The sequence below is a fragment of the Electrona antarctica genome (genome assembly GCF_951216825.1).
Source record: "Electrona antarctica genome assembly, chromosome: 20".
Taxonomy (NCBI): Eukaryota; Metazoa; Chordata; class Actinopteri; order Myctophiformes; family Myctophidae; genus Electrona; species Electrona antarctica.
Window position 1 is genome coordinate 30,885,186 of NC_136801.1, and position 10,477 is coordinate 30,895,662.

General features: G+C 47.5%; 1 protein-coding gene across 9 annotated transcripts; it reads left to right on the top strand.

Moving 5' to 3' along the window:
• The first annotated feature begins 4,817 nt into the window (after positions 1 to 4,817).
• Positions 4,818 to 8,948, top strand: LOC306913493 (uncharacterized protein). Of its 9 annotated transcripts, none has more exons than XM_079490179.1 (5): positions 4,818 to 4,922; positions 6,033 to 6,076; positions 6,168 to 8,389; positions 8,585 to 8,703; positions 8,846 to 8,948. In XM_079490179.1, exons 1-5 carry the CDS (start codon positions 4,906 to 4,908, stop codon positions 8,847 to 8,849), a joined length of 2,406 nt encoding a protein of 801 aa, XP_079346305.1. In that variant the 5' UTR covers positions 4,818 to 4,905; the 3' UTR covers positions 8,850 to 8,948. The 9 variants fall into 9 exon arrangements, with proteins under 9 accessions (XP_079346305.1, XP_079346304.1, XP_079346306.1 ...); XM_079490178.1 differs by having other exon boundaries at positions 6,168 to 8,241; positions 8,380 to 8,703; XM_079490180.1 differs by having other exon boundaries at positions 6,168 to 8,043; positions 8,323 to 8,703.
• Positions 8,949 to 10,477: the final 1,529 nt, after the last annotated feature.

The window sequence follows — 10,477 nt, forward strand, 5'->3', positions numbered from 1 at the left end:
CACCCCATCCAATTGGTGAGGTCACCGCCGTCAGCTTGGGCAAAATCTGGTTTCAAATGGTTTGAGAAATCGGGTGTTAAATTATATCTGTGATGAAGGAGGATTAGGAGAGCTGATCCTTGGATATATAGGCCCATGGGCGCACACGGGGCACGCGCACACACGCACCTTAGTATTACTATGCTTGTGAGGACAACGTTTTGTGGCAGTGATTTTAGGTATGATATTTGTATTTATGTATTTATATTTGTCATTTAATTCAACCCTAAAGCTGAAAATAGCCGATCTACAAGCTCACAACGTTGTGAACTCTGAATGCCTAATCTTTTTTTTTTTTTTTACCATAAAACAACCATACCATTTCTCTTTAGAGGACCAGGGAAATATTCCGTATGTTCTTAAATTCTACTACTAGCATAGGGAGGGACATTTAGCCTTCACAATTATAGTAATACAAGCACAAACACACACACACACACACACACACACGCATGTGCACACACACACACACACACACACACACACACACACACACGCGCCCGCGCGCGCGCACATCGGCTAGACACATTAGTCAGCTAATGGGTCATCCCATAGCTCGGGGGGTCAGAGATCATGGAGCTCAAGCACTTTGTCAGTTTAAAGGCGTTGAATGCATCATCTGTTCAACTTAAATACAATCACATCGGTCTGACACCTTTCTCCTCTGCTGTCCTGTGGGGCCCTAATCTAGTTGGGAGGATTGGAAATCTACTCTTTTGAGAAATGGTGGTCCTCTCTACTCAGCTGTTCCTTTTTTTCAATGTTATAGGAATGTGAATATACTGAAATTAATCAAACATTTTCATGTCAAGAACCCCCAAATAAATATGATATCATGCCGCGGACCCCCTCTGAAAATATTTGTGTAAGCTCGTACTGTAAATGGAACCAAATGGACCCACACACTCTCATTGTTAGATAAACACGGAGGATTTTGCATTTCAGCTCGGGGACCCAAAGATCAAAACATTCATCAAATGTGGCCTGTAATGCATATGAATCTGGGAGTCCTTGAAATGGACAAATCAGACCCGTCTGAAGTGAGTGTACTGTACTGTACTCATGGCAGACAGTACTGCAACAGTGACACTTGGTGGTGAACAAATGCTATAACGCAATTTTGGTGCTTGGACACAGCCAGGGACACAGGAGGGACAGACCCAGGGACACAGCCACACACATAGCTGTCTATAGGACTGGTTGCACCACTCAAAAAGGTTGAGGATCACTGGACTACAGGGCTGGTATCCTAGTATTCCAGTCTATTGTGAAGAACCCATAGTACTGGTCGTTTCTAGAGCGGTACTGTTTTAGTGAAAGTGATCAGTCGTATCCTACTCAACAGCCAGAGCCCAGGGCGTGCCGATCTGAATTCTATTATGTTCAAATGGTTGTGCAATGTGCATAGGTATTAGGTTAGAGATGGTTATAGGTTTAGTGTGGTTAAGTAAGGCGGTGGCTCAGGGGTAGAGTGGCTGGATGGGAGCCGCAAGGTTGCCAGTTCGAACCTGGGCTCCCCCAGAGTTAGTGTCAAAGTGTCCTCTTTTTTTCCACTTCAAACACTACAAAAACAACAAAAAACAAAAACAAAGCAAGGGACAAAAACAAAAAACAAGGCTGCATTTTTCATATTACAGGATACATTCATTGAATTCCTCATACATTATCGATAGGCTGAAAGAAGAGATCCCACTTTTCCCACTTATTATAGAACTATAGAATGTTAGTTTTTCCATGACATACAATTCCTCAGTAATGTCCATCTTTCGTTGGTGGGTCCTGTTGGTACCATGCGTCGTGTGATCGCTTACTTACTTGCTAAGAGGATCTTGATGAAATATGTACAGTATCATGTATTAGAAACTCTTCAGGGATAATTCCCAACAATAAAAAGGAACAAGTCTGAGGTATAATAATAATAATAATAATAAAACTTTATTTGTATAGCACCTTTCATGACATGAAATGCAGCTCAAAGTGCTTTACACAAAAAAGAAAAGAAAGGCAGGGCATAAACAACACAGTGAGGACATGAATAACACCTTTTTAAAAAGACAGATAAATCAATTAAAAGCACAGAATGGTAGTGTCGAAGTGTCCTTGAGCAAGACTCTGAAGTGAACCCCTAATTGCTCCTGATGTGCTGGTTGATGCCTTGCATGGTTTCCACTGCATTCGGTGTATGAATGTGTGTGTGAATGGGTGAATGTAATGCACAATCTATGTAAAGCGCCTTGGATAAAGGCGCTATATAAATGCACCATTTACCATTTTATGTGAGGGCAGTTATAGCCAATGAGATTGCATGAACTTTATTGAATTACTCCGGACACATAATCTCCGCTAAAAGTATTAAACACTTGAAGTTTGAACCCTAGGAACTTTTGCCAAAAGTAGCAGATCTACAAGCTAGCAACGCGGCCTGCCATTTCTACCCTAGCATCCCTATTCAGGGGGGAACAGAAGAGGGGGAAAGGGACCAAATATATAGAGCCAAAGGTAACGAGTCAGGAATCTGACTCGTTTACATAAGTCTAAATGCAGACAGGTCACATACAAGACACATGGAATCTGATTTCTTTCCAATGTGACTTGAGCCACATTCAGAGGTGGTTTCAAATCTGATTTGAGGAGATCCGTCTGAGTGGTGGGGCCGATTTGAGAAATAAATCAATATTAAATGTTTTTTTGTGTGGCTTTTGCCTTTATTTATTTATTTTTATGGAGGGACAGACAGTAGGCTGACAGGAAATGGGAGACATGCAGTAAAGGCTGGCGGGATCGGGAGTCGAACCCGCGGCACACTGCCAGACTGGATTGCTAGCCAAGGTGCCTGGACCACTGAGCCATGGCCCAGGCCAATAAATCAATATTGAGTGGTCAAATGTCTGAACACACAGTATAAATATTAACATGAATCCAACATATCAATAGAATAGTATGTGTAAAAATACAAACAAAAACATCAATTTACACAACATTGATGATAATGCTGTCAAACAAGTGAGTCTATATGAAGCCATTTATGGAATCTATGGAATGTTTAATCTGCTTCATCTCTCTCTCTCTCTCTCTCTCTCTCTCTCTCTCTCTCTCTCTCTCTCTCTCTCTCAGCTAAGGGGGTCCTTGGCTTCAAAAACACTGAAGACCCCTGGTCTGAAGACAATGAATGTACAGTATAGGCTCTTCTCTTACTGTGGTATAAAAAACAAACTCATGACTAAATCAGCTTCAGTCTCCTTGATTTTAATATAAAGCATAGAGAGATAGAGGGCTCATGAAGCAATCCATGAATCTTTTATTGCCATTCAGATTTCAATATAGCCTTATATTACCTATGTGAAAAATCATCTTTATATTAATTCATCCCGTAGTAGTGTGACCACAGAAGTCATCTAATCCCAGCCATAATGACACTCTTTATTCTCCTACCTTTGTGTTTATTCCAGGAGTCATTTGGAGGGCCCTAAGTGTCACAATTTGCCCCCCAACGCACCCCTTTACACACACACACACACACACACACACACACACACACACACACACACACACACACACACACACACACACACACACACACACACACACACACACACACACACACACACACACACACACACACATCACCCTCATAGGCAGTCATTGTGCGGTTGTATTAAGTGTTGCGGGTGGGGGGCGGGTGGGGGGTACAGAACACAGGCAGGGGGGGGGGGGGGGGGGGGGGGCACATTCTGTTCCGAGGCTGACTTTGAGATTGTTATTATCATTTTCAAAGCATCAAAGCTTTCTCTCTCTCTCTCTCTCTCTCTCTCCATCCAAGCTTAAAGAGATGAAAGTTTCTCTTTGTTCCATCCCCTGCTACATTACCTCTATGCATTAGACCTCCTCTTTATCCGTGAAATTACCTTTTAGCTTTTCTCATTCAGCGCAGGCAGTCTGCATGCCACGAGATGGCTCGCACTTTCTCACCATACCCCCATCCCCCAACCCCTCTGTACACGCACGCACGCACATGCGCCCACACGCACACACACACACACACACACACACACACACACACACACACACACACACACACACACACACACGTCGCACACACACCTCTGAAGAAGTGTTGCATTTGTGGTTTGATTCTCTCTCTCTCTCTCTCTCTCTCTCTCTCTCTCTCTCTCTCTCTCTCTCTCTCTCTCTCAGTCCATCCATCCATCTATGCATTCTCTTCATATAAGGTCCATCTACCCCTTCATTATATGGTTAGTGTTGTTCTTTGATCGTTCTATCTCCAAAGCATACATACACTGTGTGTGTGTGTGTGTGTGTGTGCGTGTGCGTGTGTGTGTGTGTGTGTGTGCGTGTGCGTGCGTGCTTGTTTGTGTGTGTGAGAGAGATGGTGAATCGGTGATATCTGTTCTTTCATCCACTTTGCTCTGTCACTTCAAGCACCATTTGAAGACCACCTGAAGCACTCTATATAAGAACACTCTATATAAGAACACTCTATATAAGAACATTTGCTTGCTTGATTGTCACACCAAAACACAAATTACAAAATACACATTTTGACATGAAGATCTCATTTTATACGAACCATGTATATCAAAATCATTTGCATATTAATACAACCCAATGGCAATGTGATAAAAATGAAATGAAGTTTGGCAGCATATGTGAGTTGGTTTCATTGCCAACCACACCTCTTCTGTTCTTTCCTCTGGGGCCAACCTTTTTCTAATTAGCTAATTACTCAGCAGGGCAGGTGATTGCTTGTTTAAAAGGAGCATCACAGCTGAGTACTAGCAAGCACATTTCTCAGTTTGTTGGGAGCCAGCTTAGCACTGTGTCATACAGCTCTTTTGGGAAGCCACCATGGAACTAATCATGAGGTGAGAAACAAATTAATTTGTCTAATATTGCTGCTTGAGTTAAGTATTAACCACTTAAACCTGCTTTAGACTTGATAAACTGTGTTGTCTCTGTAGTCCTATATGTTTTTATCTGTCTAGTGTCTACACCAAATGTCTTTGGCAAAAATAGCCCACCTACAAGCTCACAACTCGTCACCTTGTGAGCCTGTAGATTGGCTAGCTTTGGCTGATGTTAGCTCCTCACCAAATGATATGGATGCTGGGGTGGAAGTGGTTAAAATAGTATGAAATCCTAAACTGATTTTATAGTCTTCTGTTTAGGCTAAAAGCAGTGGTTCCCAAACCTCTTTGAGCATGCACCCCCTGTTACCTCCTGGCCTAGCTGATGCACCCCCCCCCCCCCCCCCCCCCACATGGAAATTGCATAAGCTATATAGACATATATTTCCCTTTCATCCACATGTATGAACCTGAATATGGCATACATGTATGCAGCATGGGCTATATTCTGCATTACTTGCCATATATTTGCATAATATGTTAATTTTAAAATAAAACCTTAGCACCACCATTAGACTTTTCATGTCGTGCACCACAAGGTGTTATGAGCTACTTCCTGTCAATACATTCCTAGCCAGTATTGGCGTTTGGAAGCACTCATTTTAGTAACTCAGCCTCCTGCATTATGTGCAAATTCTAAATGGGTGGTACGCAGGGCTGTTGAGTGACATTCAACGAGCACTCTCAAACTCTGACACTTAGGAAAACGCTAACCTGCACAGAAGTTCTTGACAGGAAGTAGCTCATAACATGTCTATGGTGGATTTTTATGAAACAAACTTTACATATTGGAAGGGGATAATTCAAGCTTTCCGTACAACTACAATGTTGGTGAGTTTGATGTCGTTTAATTCAATTGATAGAACTTTTCTGTTTGGATGACCTTGCTGGCAAGATGGCAGTGGTGTGCATAAGGTCAATTAATTGCTTTAGCTAGAGTTGTGTTTAGGCCACAGTGTAGTGTATGGTCAATCAAATGCAGCCTGCCATGTTTCTACCCTGTTTTTACCCCGAACTGGAACAAAACAGTCGAGTCCTTGTGTCTTAAAGTTATGTTGTCCTCTCTAGGGTGGTGTTTTGGGTCTTTCTGGTTGCAGGAAGATCTACAAGTGGTGAGTTGGTCTGCATTTTGTACAAATTAAATCGCTATGATAATCACTGATGGACATTGGTAAATGTGGTGCTTTTGCTTCTTCCTCATAGCTCAGAAGATTTCATTTGCTCAGTCTGCCCACGTTCCAGTGTCTTATGACCCTGATGAGCCGACTGTTCTTTGTGACTGTGACATGCTGCCTGCCGACCCAGGACCCAGGTCACCTGTTTCCACATTGCCTGCCAATCACTCGGGTGACCCACAGTCACCCGTTTCTACACCTGTTTCTACACAAGCCGTAAGCTGTCGCTGTAAAACGGTGACTGCTCAGACCATCCAAGGCACAAAACCACCTGTTGGCTCCCAGCAGCTTGGCTACCAGTTACTGCAGTATGTGATGCCCCAACAGCCAAGGCCCCAGTTCTCCCAGCAGCCCGACTACCAGCAGGGTTGGAAGAAACCGCAGCAAAGCTCCCCGGTGCCCCAACAGCCGATGCCCCAGTTCTATCATCATCCTGACTACCAGGGTTGGCAGAAACCACTGCCCCTGCAGCCAAGGCCCCAGCTCTCCCAGCAGCCTGACTACCAGGGTTGGCAGAAACCACAGCCCCAGCAGCCAAGGCCCCAGCTCTCCCAGCAGCCTGACTACCAGCAGGGTTGGAAGAAACCGCAGCAAAGCTCCCCGGTGCCCCAACAGCCGATGCCACAGTTCTATTCTCAGCCTGACTACCAGGGTTGGCAGAAACCACAGCCCCAGCAGCCAAGGCCCCAGCTCTCCCAGCAGCCTGACTACCAGCAGGGTTGGAAGAAACCGCAGCAAAGCTCCCCGGTGCCCCAACAGCCGATGCCCCAGTTATATCCTCAGCCTGACTACCAGGGTTGGCAGAAACCACAGCCCCAGCAGCCAAGGCCCCAGTTCCCCCAGCAGCCAAGCTCTCAGCAACCAAGGCCCCTGTTCCCCCAGCAGATCCAAAGCCCCCCAGTGCCACTGCAGCCAAGGCCCCAGTTCCCCCAGCAGCCAAGGCCCCAGTTCCCCCAGCAGGTCCAAAGCCCCCCACAGCCCCAGCAACCAAGGCCCCTGTTCCCCCAGCAGGTCCAAAGCCCCCCAGTGCCACTGCAGCCAAGGCCCCAGTTCCCGCAGCCAAGCTCTCCACTGCTACTGCAGCAAAGGCCCCAGTTCCCCCAGCAGCCAAGCCTCCCACAGCCCCAGCAGCCAAGGCCCCAGTTCCCACAGCCCCAGCAGCCAAGCTTCCCACAGCCCCAGCAGCCAAGGCCCCAGTTCCCCCAGCAGCCAAGCCTTCCACAGCCCCAGCAGCCAAGCCTCCCACAGCCAAGCCTCCCACAGCCCCAGCAGCCAAGGCCCCAGTTCCCACAGCCCCAGCAGCCAAGCCTTCCACAACCTTCGCTGGCAGCAGGCATGCCCCTTGGCATGCCCCTTCGCTGGCCCCTTGGCTGGCCCCAGCAGCCAAGTCCCCTGTTCCCCCAGCAGCCAAGCCTTCCACAACCCCAGCAGCCAAGCTCTCCACAGCTACTGCAGCCAAGGCCCCAGTTCCCCCAGCAGGTCCAAAGCCCCCCACAGCCCCAGCAACCAAGGCCCCTGTTCCCCCAGCAGGTCCAAAGCCCCCCAGTGCCACTGCAGCCAAGGCCCCAGTTCCCCCAGCAGGTCCAAAGCCCCCCACAGCCCCAGCAGCCAAGGCCCATAGGCATGTATGTAGGCTCGCCCCTTCGCCAGCCCCTTGGCTGGCAGTTTCCCCAGCAGCCAAGGCCCCAGTTCCTTCCACAGCCCCAGCAGCCAAGGCCCCAGTTCCCACAGCCCCAGCAGCCAAGCCTCCCACAGCCCCAGCAGCCAAGCCTCCCACAGCCCCAGCAGCCAAGGCCCCAGTTCCTTCCACAGCCCCAGCAGCCAAGGCCCCAGTTCCCACAGCCCCAGCAGCCAAGCCGCCCACAGCCCCAGCAGCCAAGGCCCCAGTTCCCTCAGCAGCCAAGGCCCCAGCAGCCAAGCCTCCCACAGCCCCAGCAGCCAAGGCCCCAGTTCCAAAGCCCCCCAGTGCCACTGCAGCCAAGGCCCCAGTTCCAGCCAAGCCTTTCACAGCCCCAGCAGCCAAGGCCCCAGTTCCTCCCACAGCCCCAGCAGCCAAGGCCCCAGTTCCCGCAGCCAAGCTCTCCACAGCCCCAGCAGCCAAGGCCCCAGTTCCAAAGCCCCCCAGTGCCACTGCAGCCAAGGCCCCAGTTCCAGCCAAGCCTTTCACAGCCCCAGCAGCCAAGGCCCCAGTTCCTTCCACAGCCCCAGCAGCCAAGCTCTCCACAGCCCCAGCAGCCAAGGCCCCAGTTCCCCCAGCAGCCAAGCCTTCCACAGCCCCAGCAACCAAGGCCCCAGTTCCCACAGCCCCAGCAGCCAAGCCTTCCACAACCTTCGCTGGCAGCAGGCTCGCCCTTTGACCGGCCCCTTGGCTGGCAGTTCCCCCACCAGCCAAGGCCCCAGTTCCTTCCACAGCCCCAGCAGCCAAGCCTGCCCCAGCAGCCAAGGCCCCAGTTCCCGCAGCCAAGCTCTCCACAGCCCCAGCAGCCAAGGCCCCAGTTCCAAAGCCCCCCAGTGCCACTGCCATGGCAGCCAAGGCCCCCGTTCCGACACGCCGAGCTACATAGGTAACTACATGGGTTCTGGTGGGTGAGACATGTTTTCTTTGTTATTTATCTAGTTGTATAATGACACAGCTAAATCTAGACTATAGGAAGTAGGCAAAAAAGATACAGATGTGTGATCTAAATGTATGTATTTTCTTTGCAGATAATACCACATGGGATGTTCTCCAGTTTCCCCTACCAATGATGGACCATGTACTAGTACAGTATACTACAGTATATTGTTAAATAAAGTCATTTTAATTGTTCTTGGGTGTGTTGTCTCTTGTGTTCAACTGGTTGCTACCCATGTACAGCCAACATGGTGGCCTCAGAGCCCAGAGTCATGGCTTTTGCTAACGAAGCCTACTGTATTACTACATCCAGTACATGTGGCACTGAGTTCATTTCTCTTCCTGGCTATGTATACATGCATATCAACCTACATCACCGTGAGAACCCAAATAAGCCACTAACTTTGCATTTAGAGTGTAGAAAGTGAAGTTGTATGGGCATAAGCCTGGCATGTCAAGCATTTATTTTCAGAATGTGACCACCAATGTGGTTTAGTCACAAGAGTTTGCTACTTTTAGTAAACACAGACACGTTGTCCCCATTTTAGGCATTGTCATACAGTAGGTGAAAATGACAAAGCGAGTACAATGAGCTCTAGCAATTTTTGCAACTAGAGGTAGCACACCTATACCTTACATCACACATTTGTCTAAAAGTAGTTGCAGTAAATGCATCTGTGTGACCACACCTGATTAGCCGATTGAACATTGTATTTCTAACTTGGTTTTTGGTATTGGTGGTTGTCGGCAAATACACATATGAATCCAACATGTATTAGAGAAGATGACGTTAAACAAAATTTACATGACGACATTGACAGTGCTGACAAAATAGGCTGTCTGAAATCTATGAAAAACATTGTCTGTTACACATTACTAGTCCTTACCCGTTCTGAATATATGAACAGCAAATGATGTTCAGTGTGGGTAATCTATCTAATACTTTAGCGATCGCTCGCCCGCTGTCTATTGCAAGCAAAATGGACAGCGGGCGAAACCACAGTTACGTTGAAAAGTGTGTCCCAGTATTAATCTGTGTCCGTACCAACATGCATTTCACTGGTGACCCAGAAGCCGTTCCAACATTCTAAGGAAGTCCTCGGACTGACTGACGGCGACGGAACAAAATAGACAGCGATCGCTAAATTATTAGATAGATGTGGTGTGGGTCTCTCAACTACAGGGTCTGTGGCCTGAACGTTAAAAACCCCTGCTGTAGTGTGTGGTTGAACTGGACAGCTCCCAGGTTGGATCAGATGCGCAACTTTGTGAAAGGCGACACGGTGGCCTTGCTGATGAAGAGCTTGTCTGCTCTGCAAAATAAAACAAAAAGGCTTCCCTGAATAAATAATAGGCTTAAGAAAAAAGGATGAAACTGGGTGGGAATCAAAAATGTCTAAGTGACGGTAGATCTACAGAGACAATAGGCCAGGTCTTATCCCGTGTTCACTGGACTGCGTCCTCTCCGTTTTGACTTTTATCATCAGAAACGAACCAAGTGTAAATAATTTGCCTTTCATCGGCAGAGGTAAGGCGTTTCCATTTCCAAAACACAGCCGGATCTAATTATTTCACCCCGAAATTAGAATTGAGCCTCTTTAATAAGTACAAAGGAATTCACTGTAAGCGTGTAATTAATTTTATATGAACTATTTACTCGCACGTCACCTGATTAGGGATTCAGGTATGGTCACGCATAAGCACGCACACACGTGCATGTGTGT